We start from the raw sequence: 14,311 nt of genomic DNA, 5'->3' as shown, positions 1-14,311 counted from the left end.
AACACCATCCTGGACAGAGAGGAGTTTGGCAGCTCAGGAAGAACAGCTGAGTGTGTGAAGAGAGAAGGAGGAACAGCAGGGAGACGCATCACTGTAGTGGAGGCACCAGGATGGTGGATCAACTTCACTGTAGAGCAAACTCCTGAACGTGATAAAGGAGAGATTGTCCTCAGTGTGTCTCTGTGTCCTCCAGGACCCCATGCTCTACTCCTGCTCATTACAGTGGATGAGTCATTCACAGAGACATTCAGAAGAGCAGTGCAGGAACACATGGAGCTGCTGGGTGAGAGAGTCTGGAGTCACACTATAGTGCTGTTCACATGGGGGAACTGGCTGGGAGACACGAGCATTGAGCAGCACATTGAGAGTGGAGGAGAGGCTCTGCAGTGGGTTGTAGAGAAATGTGGGAACAGGTATCATGTTGTAGACAATGAGAAGAGGGATGGTGGCCAGGTGACAGAGCTGCTGGACAAGATAGAGGACATGGTGGCAGGAAACAGGGGCCATCAGTTTGACTTTGACAGAAATATTTGTAAAAAACTACAAGAGAAGAAGAAGGAAGCAGAGAGAAGAGCAGAGGAGAGGAAGATGAAGGTGCACAAGCAGAGACAGACTCTCAGATCATCAGCAGGTGAGAGACATTTTCAGCTCTCAAACCTACACATGACACATTTACATTTATATACACGTACATATAACTTACGTGTGACTCATGTCTACTTCATTTATTATCTCTCTGTTCTATACCCTCTGTCTTCTTCTTTAGCGCACACACACACATAGACACACACAAACACACACACACACACACACACAAACACACACACACACAACCATGCAACCACATAACCAGACACACACACACACACACACACACGCAACCACATAACCACACACACACACACACACACACACACACACACACACACACACACACACACACACACACAACCACACACACACATACACACACACACACACAACCACACAATCACGTACACACACACACACACACACACACACACAATCACGTTCAGTACACACACACACACAACCACATACACGAACATCAACCACAACCACAACCACATACACACACACACACAACCACACACACACACAACCCCACACACACACACATACACAACCACAGACACACACAACCCCCCCCCCCCCCCACACACACACACACACACAAACACACACACACACACAACCATGCAACCACATAACCAGACACACACACACACACACACACACACACACACACACGCAACCACATAACCACATAACCACACAGTTTATATTGTTTATATTGTGGAACTCATATTTTATTATTATTTATCATAGTTATTTATCATAGTTTATATTGTGGAACTCATATTTCCTCCTTTCATTATCTCTCTCTCCTATACACTCTGTCTTTTCACTTAACACACACACACACACACACACACACACACACACACACACACGCAACCACATAACCACATAACCACATAACCACACACACACACACACACACACAACCACATAACCACACACAGACATACACACACACACAACCACACAATCACGTACACACACACACACACGCACACACACACAATCACGTACACACACACACACAACCACATACACGAACATCAACCACAACCACAAACACATACACACACACACACAAGCACACAACCCCACACACACACACACACACAATCACACACACACACACACAACCCCACACACACACACACACACACACACACACACACACACACACACACACACACACACACAGAGTATTCTGTTATACACAAAAATAACTTTTTACCAGATCTCTCTCATAATCACAAAACTCACTACACAAACCCTAATACACACACATACACTAACTACAAACACCCATAAAACAAATACATTCTCAGCAAAAAGTTAATTTAATAGATTATAATTCTATGATAGCAAAAGCATAGAGAGGATTTTCAGTGTGTTTCACAGAATTACTTTCTGCTTTCTGTTTCCAGGTGGAGTTCCACATCTTTCTGACGTGAAGATTGTGCTGCTGGGAAACAGAAATGCTGGGAAGAGTTCATCAGGAAACACCATCCTGGGCAGAGAGGAGTTTGGCAGCTCAGGAAGAACAGCTGAGTGTGTGAAGAGAGAAGGAGAAACAGCAGGGAGATGCATCACTGTAGTGGAGGCACCAGGATGGTGGAGGAACTACACTGTAGAGCAAACTCCTGAACGTGATAAAGGAGAGATTGTCCTCAGTGTGTCTCTGTGTCCACCAGGACCCCATGCTCTACTCCTGATCATTAGAGTGGATTACTCATTCACAGAGACATTCAGAAGAGCAGTGCAGGAACACATGGAGCTGCTGGGTGAGAGAGTCTGGAGTCACACTATAGTGCTGTTCACATATGGGGACTGGCTGGGAGACACGAGCATTGAGCAGCACATTGAGAGTGGAGGAGAGGATCTGCAGTGGGTTGTAGAGAAATGTGGGAACAGGTATCATGTTGTAGACAATGAGAAGAGGGATGGTGGCCAGGTGACAGAGCTGCTGGACAAGATAGAGGACATGGTGGCAGGAAACAGGGGCCATCAGTTTGACTTTGACAGACATATTTGTAAAAAACTACAAGAGAAGAAGAAGGAAGCAGAGAGAAGAGCAGAGGAGAGGAAGATGAAGGTGCACAAGCAGAGACAGACTCTCAGATCATCAGCAGGTGAGAGACATTTTCAGCTCTCAAACCTACACATGACACATTTACATTTACATACACCATACACGTACATATAACTTATGTGTGACTCATGTCTACTTCATTTATTATCTCTCTGTTCTATACCCTCTGTCTATGATGTTTTATAAACAAAGTTCGGGTGGAGCCTTCGGGATGATTGACAGCAATTAACTCACCCACTGCCGCTGCAGGGTAGGCCTATTTAAGCCGACCTCCTTTTCCATACGTCACACGCTCCGACGTTCGCGAAATCATTCAGTCTGCGTATTGTTCGCATTGACAAGACAGCTCTCATGGAACTGGAAATCCACCCAGCGCCAGCAAGGCGTTGACCCTACCCACTGGACAGTGGCTCGCATCCGCAGCACTCTCCATTCCCGCGGCATCGCGTTCCGTATGTCGGATAGGAAGTTCCTTCTCCTCCGCCTTCTAACGCAGTCGGATAACCCGGTCTTTTCGCCCTCCCGCTCCCTCACTTTGTTTTCCTCCCCAGACCAGGAAGCAAGCTGCTCCTTCTGGCATCCCGACGCGGTTCCTTCCGCCGGCCATTCAGCCGGACGAAGCACACACCACCAGCCACCTCGCGAACCGGGCACGCCGACAGCACTTTCCGGCACCACACGCTTCAGAGCGTATCATTCCGCTGCTTCAGCCACAGCCACTGCCACGTCAGCGGCTCAGGCCCATTCCCGCCGCATCTCCGCCGTATTTCCGGGTCCAACCCCACTTCTCCAGACGGCCCCGGTAGCGACAGCGTCGCTACTCCCCCCACTCCTTCTTTCCCTCCCCCATCCACCTCCCCTAGCCAGGACTCGGTCCAGGCCTGCCCCACCTCCAGTCGTTCCGACGACTGCTCCCTCCCTCCCCCCTCTCCCCTCCCCTTTCCATTCCGGGAGCCACGTCTGTACAGCACGCCTCAACTCACGAAGCGTCAGCTCGAAGAGTCACCTCACTAGCTCCCCATCTCTCTTGAGTTGAGATGAGTTAGCGAGCACCTGGTCTCAGTCGGCGCCGATAGCGACAGCGTCGCTACTCCCCCCTAACCCTCTTTCCTTCCCCGTCCCACTTCCCGCGACCCTGTCCCAGGTTGCTCCCCTTCCGGTCGCGTCAGCGACCGCTCCCTCCCTCCCCCCTTTTCTCCCTTCCCATCTCTTCCCCGGCTCCGCGCTAGACCAGCCCGCAGCAGCGGGTCATCAGCACTCAGCGAGTGCTTCGGACCACGACGTCCCGTTCCGGCAGCAAAACTATTCTTTAGCCACAGCACAGGCCCTGCCACCGCCTCCTCACGCTGCAGCATTCGAACCACCACCCGTCACAGCGTCCACCAGGAACCTCATCTTGTCAGGTGCAGACGTAGACCTTTCTACCATTCTTCCCTCCCTTCCTATTCCCTCTCATAACCGGGATCTAGTTGCGGCGAACTGGTTTTTCTCTAAAAAAAAAAAAAAAAAAAAAAAAAAAAAAAAAAAAAAAATCTGGCCCAGCATCAAAAACCCTGTCATTTCCCGAGTTCACCGTAGCTTTTACCAACTACACAGAAGTCGTCTGTTTCGTGTTCTCCAGTCGACGCAAATGACTAAGCTAAATGACTACCTGGCCATCATCGCCGGCCTAGCCGTATCCTACGGTGGAGCTCATTTTCATACGTAGGCTACCACCGGCTGTTTTCAGCAAAATGCGCTGCCAGAGTCGGCCTCTGGAACTAAAACCCCTACTGGGGCGCGCTCGATATGGAGCTCCATAACCGCGTTTTCCTAGGACTTAAGCCATCTTGTCCCCTCTGCAATAGCCCCAGTCACGGCGCGGTCGAGTGTCCACTAGCCAACCCATTCCCCAGGGCCGCCCTTTCATCTCGCATCTCTTAAACTGCGCTCAGCAACCCCATCTCTCGAAGACGTCGTATCTCTAGATGCCCAGTGTCTGGCCGATATCAAACTCTGGAGGATGTTTTAGACGAATGGAATGGTCTGTGCATGTTCTACGACGACTGCCAATCATCTCCAGAAGAGCTCCAGTTGTACACCGACGCAGCCCCCTCAACAGGCTTCGGAGGCTTTTTCAAAGGGCGCTGGTTTGCATCCCCGTGGCCACTAGAGTTCAGAGAGCTAACAACTGGAAACGAATCGTCAGCCGTGTTCGAACTCTACCCCGTAGCCATCACGGCCCTACCTGGGGGAATGAGTGGACCTCCAAGAGTGTGATAATCCACAGCGACAACGAAGCCGTAGTGCACGCCATTAATAACTCGAGCTCAAAATCGCCTGCGCTTTCCCCTCTTATTAGGCGTCTAATCTGGATAGCAGCCAGCTACCAGCTTATTATAAGAGCCGCGCACGTCCCCGGTTGCCACAATGGAATTGCTGACTCTCTCTCTCGTCTTAAATTCCAGAGATTCAGAAGCTCGGCTCCAGAGGCGGACCCGTACCCTACTCCACTCCCCAGCTTTTCGGAGACCATCTTCCCATAAACCACCCCCTCAGCTATCTTCAGCCCATCACGGCCGACCTAGCCCTTCAAGCCCTCGCACCCAGGACCATGCAGTCCTACTGGACTGCCTGGTCGTGCTTCAAACAGTTCCACGCAAAGCACTCACTACTATTTCCCAGTTTCGATGCAGTCACCATATCATCATTTATCACCTACGCCCACACTTCACTCGGGATCAAAGTTTCTTCCATTAGAGTCTACCTAGCTGGCATTCATTTCTTCTACAAACGCCCCCACGGCTCCGAATGCCCCTTCTCCGACACCAGGATAGGCTTGTTAATTAAAGGTATCCGTAGGCAACATCCAGTCCCCCAAGACTCCCGCCTTCCCATTACCTCAAGCATTCTCGCCACCCGCCTCGCTACCCTTCGCAAAGGGTCATGTCACCGCATTCCGATTCCACCATCTCCGTTATGTTTCTACTGGCCTTTTTGGGCTGCTGAGATGTAGCGAGTTTACATGCCCTTCGTCTCTCTTCATTCCCGATGTCCACCCGTGCATCGCAGATCTAGAGCAGCTAGACCAAGACACCATTCGATTTACCATCAAACAGAGTAAAACCGATCAGTCCCGAAAAGGACACTCCATATCCATTTAACTCCGCCTCAGATCTTCAGCCTTTCCAATACCTATCTCACTACATCTCATATCGGTCAGCTCAAGCTTCGTCTACTAGCCCGCCCTTCGTGTCAGACGAAGGGCTACCCATCACTCGCCACAGATTCCAGACACTCTTAAAAACCATTCTAGTCAAATCTGGTTTTCCCGCGGATCGCTACTCCGCACACTCCTTCAGGATAGGAGCTGCCACAACAGCTGCGCTCAACGGCTTATCGGAGCAACAAATTAAAATACTGGGCCGTTGGTCCTCGGATGCCTACCAGTCTTACATCCGCTCCAATCTAGCGGATTTACGACTCGCTCAGCAAGCACTTATGTAGTTGGTAGCGGCCTTTCTCTGTGATCTTTTGGGGTGCAAGCGGTCATCGCTCTATCGCGATATCCGCTCCAGGCACTCCAGGACCACGGACAGCTACCTTGCCAAACACGCACTTCTCCCATACATTCTAGTCTAGCTGAAGCAATCATATAGAAGGGCGAACTAGTGAATCTTCTTTAGCGCACACACACACATAGACACACACAAACACACACACACACACACACACACAAACACACACACACACACAACCATGCAACCACATAACCAGACACACACACACACACACACATAACCACACAGTTTATATTGTTTATATTGTGGAACTCATATTTTATTATTATTTATCATAGTTATTTATCATAGTTTATATTGTGGAACTCATATTTCCTCCTTTCATTATCTCTCTCTCCTATACACTCTGTCTTTTCACTTAACACACACACACACACACACACGCAACCACATAACCACATAACCACACACACACACACACACACACAACCACATAACCACACACACACACACACACACACACACACACAACCACATAACCACACACACACATACACACACACACAACCACACAATCACGTACACACACACACACACACACACACACACACACACACACACACACACAATCACGTACACACACACACACAACCACATACACGAACATCAACCAAAACCACAAACACATACACACACACACACAAGCACACAACCCCACACACACACACACACACAACCACACACACACACAACCCCACACACACACACACACACACACACACACACACACACACAATCACATACACACACACACACACACACACACACACACACACACACACACACACACAACACCACATACACAAACATCAACCACAAGCACATACACACACACATAGTACACCACCACACACACACACACACACACACACACAACCACACGATCATGTACACACACACATACAAACACACACAACCACATACACAAACATCAACCACAAGCACATACACACACACATAGTACACAACCACACACACACACACACACACACACACAACCACACGATCACGTACACACACACATACAAACACACACAACCACATACACAAACATCAACGACAATCACATACCCCCCCGCACACACAAACACACACACACAGACACAATCAGACACAAACACACACAAAAACACACAACCACGGACACAAACACAAACACACACACACACACACACACACACACAACCACATACAGACACACAACCACATACAGACACACATACAACCACAGACACACACACACACACACACACACACAACCACATGCACACACACACACACAAACGCACGCACGCACACACACACAAACGCACGCACGCACACACACACACACACACACACACACACACACACACACACACACACAGAGTATTCTGTTATACACAAAAATAACTTTTTACCAGATCTCTCTCATAATCACAAAACTCACTACACAAACCCTAATACACACACATACACTAACTACAAACACCCATAAAACAAATACATTCTCAGCAAAAAGTTAATTTAATAGATTATAATTCTATGATAGCAAAAGCATAGAGAGGATTTTCAGTGTGTTTCACAGAATTACTTTCTGCTTTCTGTTTCCAGGTGGAGTTCCACATCTTTCTGACATGAAGATTGTGCTGCTGGGAAACAGAAATGCTGGGAAGAGTTCATCAGGAAACACCATCCTGGGCAGAGAGGAGTTTGGCAGCTCAGGAAGAACAGCTGAGTGTGTGAAGAGAGAAGGAGAAACAGCAGGGAGACGCATCACTGTAGTGGAGGCACCAGGATGGTGGATCAACATCACTGTAGAGCAAACTCCTGAACGTGATAAAGGAGAGATTGTCCTCAGTGTGTCTCTGTGTCCTCCAGGACCCCATGCTCTACTCCTGCTCATTAGAGTGGATTACTCATTCACAGAGACACTCAGAAGAGCAGTGCAGGAACACATGGAGCTGCTGGGTGAGAGAGTCTGGAGTCACACTATAGTGCTGTTCACATATGTGGACTGTCTGGGAGACACGAGCATTGAGCAGCACATTGAGAGTGGAGGAGAGGCTCTGCAGTGGGTTGTAGAGAAATGTGGGAACAGGTATCATGTTGTAGACAATGAGAAGAGGGATGGTGGCCAGGTGACAGAGCTGCTGGACAAGATAGAGGACATGGTGGCAGGGAACAGGGGCCATCAGTTTGACTTTGACAGAAATATTTGTAAAAAACTACAAGAGAAGAAGAAGGAAGCAGAGAGAAGAGCAGAGGAGAGGAAGATGAAGGTGCACAAGCAGAGACAGACTCTCAGATCATCAGCAGGTGAGAGACATTTTCAGCTCTCAAACCTACACATGACACATTTAGATTTACATACACGTACATATAACTTACGTGTGACTCATGTCTACTTCATTTATTATCTCTCTGTTCTATACACTCTGTCTTCTTCTTTAGCGCACACACACACATAGACACACACACACACACACACACACACACACACACAACCATGCAACCACATAACCAGACACACACACACACACACGCAACCACATAACCACACACACACACACACACACACACACACACACACACACGCAACCACATAACCACATAACCACACACACACACACAGACACACACACACAATCACGTACACACACACACACAACCACATACACGAACATCAACCACAACCACATACACACACACACACACACACAACACCACATACACAAACATCAACCACAAGCACATACACACACACATAGTACACAACCATACACACACACACACACACAACCACACGATCACGTACACACACACATAGTACACAACCACACACACACACACACACACAACCACACGATCACGTACACACACACATACAAACACACACAACCACATACACAAACATCAACGACAATCACATACCCCCCCCGCACACACAAACACACACACACAGACACAATCAGGCACAAACACACACAAAAACACACAACCACGGACACAAACACACATACACACACACACATACAACCACATACACACACACACACACAACCACGCACCACATGCACACACACACCCACACACACACAAACGCACGCACACACACACACACACACACAGAGTATTCTGTTATACACAAAAATAACTTTTTACCAGATCTCTCTCATAATCACAAAACTCACTACACAAACCCTAATACACACACATACACTAACTACAAACACCCATAAAACAAATACATTCTCAGCAAAAAGTTAATTTAATAGATTATAATTCTATGATAGCAAAAGCATAGAGAGGATTTTCAGTGTGTTTCACAGAATTACTTTCTGCTTTCTGTTTCCAGGTGGAGTTCCACATCTTTCTGACATGAAGATTGTGCTGCTGGGAAACAGACAGGAGGGGAAGAGTTCATCAGGAAACACCATCCTGGGCAGAGAGGAGTTTGGCAGCTCAGGAAGAACAGCTGAGTGTGTGAAGAGAGAAGGAGAAACAGCAGGGAGACGCATCACTGTAGTGGAGGCAACAGGATGGTGGAGCAACTACACTGTAGATCAAACTCCTGAACGTGATAAAGGAGAGATTGTCCTCAGTGTGTCTCTGTGTCCTCCAGGACCCCATGCTCTACTCCTGATCATTACAGTGGATGAGTCATTCACAGAGACACACAGAAGAGCAGTGCAGGAACACATGGAGCTGCTGGGTGAGAGAGTCTGGAGTCACACTATAGTGCTGTTCACATATGGGGACTGGCTGGGAGACACGAGCATTGAGCAGCACATTGAGAGTGGAGGAGAGGCTCTGCAGTGGGTTGTAGAGAAATGTGGGAACAGGTATCATGTTGTAGACAATGAGAAGAGGGATGGTGGCCAGGTGACAGAGCTGCTGGACAAGATAGAGGACATGGTGGCAGGAAACAGGGGCTGCCCTTTCCAGTTGAATCGGAGTATGGAGTTTCCTCCCGATTGTAAGTATATAAGTTTTAATTTGATGTTTTTCTTTTTAAAAGCCAAACGACATAGAATGAACACTATTAACACCAAATTAACCATTATAAATTTGGCAAGAATTGGTTGACTGAATGCTCATTATTTATGCATAACAATGTAGTTAGAGAACACATCCCTGATGACGGCTCTGGAGGACCATCTGGATACGGCTCTGCTTTATTGAGACGTATATCTAAGATCATGAGGCCCTTTAAGCGCCTCAGCGTGGCTGCCTCCACTCAGAGCTCTGGCTATGGCACAGGGGGGGCAGCAGAGGCGGCTGCAGATGGAGAGATGGGAGCTGGGATCCACAGAACCAGAGCACATGGACATGGTGAGATTGCTCAAGAAGATGTAATCTTGAGACCCGGCATTCACAGACATAAAGCAACTTCAAATCAGTCAAATATTTGTGATTGTTTCATGTTAAAATTATATTTTATGTTCGGTGCAATTTATTGTATTCGTAAAAGGTTACATTTACCTACAACTTTCAACATGTTTTGCTACTTGTAGACCAGCTTAAAATTGTTTGCTTCGTGGATGTATCTACAATAACCGTGAACAACGATAATTGCATTGGAAGAGGATCATATGGAGCAGTTTACAAAGGCTCATACCAGGGAACTCCTGCTGCTGTAAAGATCATCCCTATTGGAGATAGTTCAGTCATCACAAATGAGTTTCTCATACCTTTGTAAGTGTGTGTGTGTGTGTGCGTCTGTATACTTTATTGTTCATGTTCAGTTCATGAAGCTGCATTTGTGATCTCATAGTATTATGTAATTCAAACATAATTGTTTGGTCAGTCAGTAGATTGTATCGTTAGTTTATTTTTATTTGTACAAGCATGCAACAACAATATACTAAACATCACCTTAATATAGTAAGTACACTGTCAATGTGATTCATTTCCATTTGTTAAATATTGACAAAAGATCACATTAAATCTTCTTCAGGCGTTTGTCTCACCCCCACATTGTGCGGATGATGGCTGTAGCCAAAAGTGAGACCCAGATCCTCATTGCTAATGAGTACATCCATGGTGCCAACCTCCATCAGGTTCTTTATAAAGGCACTTCCATCAAGGTGAGGCATGTTCTCTCTAAATATATAAGTAATAATAGCAATCATTATACAGTTACACTGAAACCCAATGGGAACACAATGCAATGGTGACACCAAGGCATCCCGTGTGTTCAATTCCCTTACTGGTTCAGTACTTAGGTGCATCACGTTGATCTTACATGATTCTGTTGGATAAAGTCATTTCTGTGGCAAAATATGTCGAAAGAAAAACATGAGTCTCTAATTTCCTGTTTTGTGGTTTAGTAATTGTGACAAACCCTCTTTTCCTTTCTTTCCTAGTATATACGCTTACCTTGCGAGATTCAATTAGAAAAATGGATTACTCAATGACTATTTGAACACAATAAGGTTGTTTCATTCAAAACTAAACCCTTTTATGTATTTGTAACATAATATGGTTTGATCAATTGGATAGCCCTGACTTTTCCTTTTTAAGAGTGTAGTTCCGGTCAAGCTATTTATTCATTTCTGATTGGATGAGAGACATTCCATGAGTCATCACAAGTGCAGGTGTCCCAGGACATCCCCACTTGTTACCGCTAGTAATCACTCCGCATATTGCATTGAATTATCTAACACCGATATTCCATTCATTCTAGAGAGCAACAATTTCATAAGTATAAGTATATATACTCTTTTGATCCCGTGAGGGAAATTTGGTCTTTGCATTTATCCCAATCCGTGAATTAGTGAAACATACTCAGCACACAGTGAACATACAGTGAGGTGAAGCACACTCTAATCCCGGCACAGTGAGCTGCCTGCAACAACAGCGGCACTCGGGGAGCAGTGAGGGGTTAGGTGCCTTGCTCAAGGGCACTTCAGCCGTGCCTACTGTGGGGGTTCAAACCGGCAACCCTCCGGTTACAAGTCCAAAGCACTAACCAGTAGGCCATGGCTGCCCACACCCATAATGTCACCCTGGTGTGGCAGATAGGTTATATATGACTGTGAGGAGGTGACTTCCCCCTCCTCACGCGCTACGCTGGGAACTCTTTATCGAGTAGCGTGTGTTTGATAACCTGACCCTAGCCAGATGAATGTCGTTCCGCTTAGCTCCGCCTAGCTTCACTCACATCCATCTGGGACCTCTTCCATTGAGAGTAATTTCTCCAACCAACTTTATGGTTTAGCCAATCAGGACGCAGGGCGGGAGTTTCATAGATGTGACATAGCGTAGAAGCGACTGTGAGTCTGTTATTAGCGTCACGGGTTGGCTTCGATGTGAGTGGTTGAAGTAGCACGTCAATAGATGACGGACAAGTGGCTTATTCAATCATATGCAAGCATTTTTTGATTAGGCCCAGCCTTCTGAAGCAACACTTCAATGGATCGGTTCCAGATGGATGAGTGGAGCTAGGCGGAGCGAAATTCATCTGGCTATTGCCAGGTTATGTGTTTGATACTTTCCGCGGCAGATTTGATTTTCTGCCTGCGCAGGGAGGAGAGACAGAGACTCGGTTCACAAGCACACACACACACACACACACACACATACACATACATACACGAATCTCACCGGAATGTTTATGGACATTGTTGTGATTATGGACGGTGATTGAATGACTGTGAGATTGGGGAAAGACAACGGGGAAGTGTTTGAACTTTGGGGGGAGGAGTCGGGAAATGTTTGTTGCGCTAACGCCAATAGGGAAGCGGTGCGCTTTTGGCGTTTTCAAACACAGAGCCCGCGATAGCTAAACACAGAGCCAGCGATAGCTAAACACATTCACTAATCATTTCCCCCCGTCATACTTTGCAACAAAACACCATCGCCAACATGTAGTGTAGGTACCCACTACCATGTTTTATTTACACACATGTTTCGCCAGTATTTCCCTCACCTAGTTTCAAACACAAACCTCAAAGCACTCACCCATTTCTCAGCCCCAGCCTCTCCATAGCAAAAGCGCGCTTGCTGTGGGAGGAGTATTTTTCTACCTGCCATCGGAAGCACGGTCACAAGCATTCTACTCGGGTAGGGGGGGTCAGATCTATTTTTTTGTTTATTATGAATGTTTATTTTTCCTTTTGGGATTATGTGATGATATTATGTGGGTGAGGGAACATTGTTATTATGTATGCTGCCCTCGTACTGCGTCACCAGCAGGCAGAACTAGACAGCTAGATAACACTTTGACAAAGCTCCAAATAAATCCAAGGACTGATTGAATTTGTTTACTTTTTGTCTTCTTTGTCTTTTTTGTGTAAAACTGTAAAAGAATTCAGAAAATACATATAAGTTTTACATTACGATACAAATGAAATACAAGTCAGCTATGTTGCTAACCACATAGCTTCAGCACATACAGATCGCTAGGAATAGCGTTTACAACATGACCAACGAGAGCTAGCATAACTTAGCTAACTAAAGTATGCACAAAACATATATCTAAGTTACAGAAGTAAGAAAACTAAAGAGATATGACGAGGAATATTACTCTAACACAAATCATCTACTTACAGACAAATAATGTCCAAAGCTCAAACGTAAAATGGAAAATAGCTGGCACCGTGTTCATCTGTGTAAACTCGTGGTCGACTGAAACGTGAATCAGGAAGTTAACAGGAAGTAGTACTTACTTACTAAACAGTTACCTCAAAAGACCAGAAGGTGGCAGCATACACAAAGGAATGAGAAATAAGGTAATCACATACAAAATAGGATGCATTCTTATGGAAGGCAGAACACTCCCCGCTTGGTATAATATTATTATGCCACTATATAACATTAAAACTCAACTTAAACATGAGTGACAAACTAAATTTTCTATTTCACTCAGAGAGAAGAACGACTATTTCTGACATAGGCCTCAAAATCACTTTAGCAGTCCCTTCTTTAACTATTTTGACCTCCACTTTCCGGATCCTCTTGTCACCGCTTGGCAGAGTGTTGACAACCACTCCCACAGGCCATTCGTTTCTGTGGGCTTGGCTGTCCTTCAGCAGGACAACGTCGCCGGTCTTGACATTAGGCCTTTCATCAGTCCACT

The 14,311-nt window shown here is 46.4% G+C and overlaps 1 protein-coding gene across 2 annotated transcripts in view; it reads left to right on the top strand.

The window, feature by feature from the left end:
• LOC121713843 overlaps window positions 1-14,311 on the top strand; it is a 35,133-nt gene that overhangs the window by 5,043 nt on the left and 15,779 nt on the right. For both annotated transcript variants that reach the window (XM_042098850.1, XM_042098851.1), the window contains exons 5-11: window positions 1-631; window positions 2,025-2,729; window positions 7,843-8,547; window positions 9,587-10,207; window positions 10,351-10,563; window positions 10,746-10,926; window positions 11,189-11,318. The exon at window positions 1-631 is cut by the window's left edge and continues 74 nt beyond it. In XM_042098850.1, the coding sequence (XP_041954784.1) occupies window positions 1-631; window positions 2,025-2,729; window positions 7,843-8,547; window positions 9,587-10,207; window positions 10,351-10,563; window positions 10,746-10,926; window positions 11,189-11,318 (3,186 nt within the window). The remainder of the gene's footprint in view (window positions 632-2,024; window positions 2,730-7,842; window positions 8,548-9,586; window positions 10,208-10,350; window positions 10,564-10,745; window positions 10,927-11,188; window positions 11,319-14,311) is intronic.

Source organism: Alosa sapidissima, chromosome 7 (genome assembly GCF_018492685.1).
Source record: "Alosa sapidissima isolate fAloSap1 chromosome 7, fAloSap1.pri, whole genome shotgun sequence".
NCBI classification, from domain to species: Eukaryota; Metazoa; Chordata; class Actinopteri; order Clupeiformes; family Clupeidae; genus Alosa; species Alosa sapidissima.
Note: the sequence above shows the minus strand (reverse complement) of the source record. Positions and strands in the feature narration are given on the sequence as shown.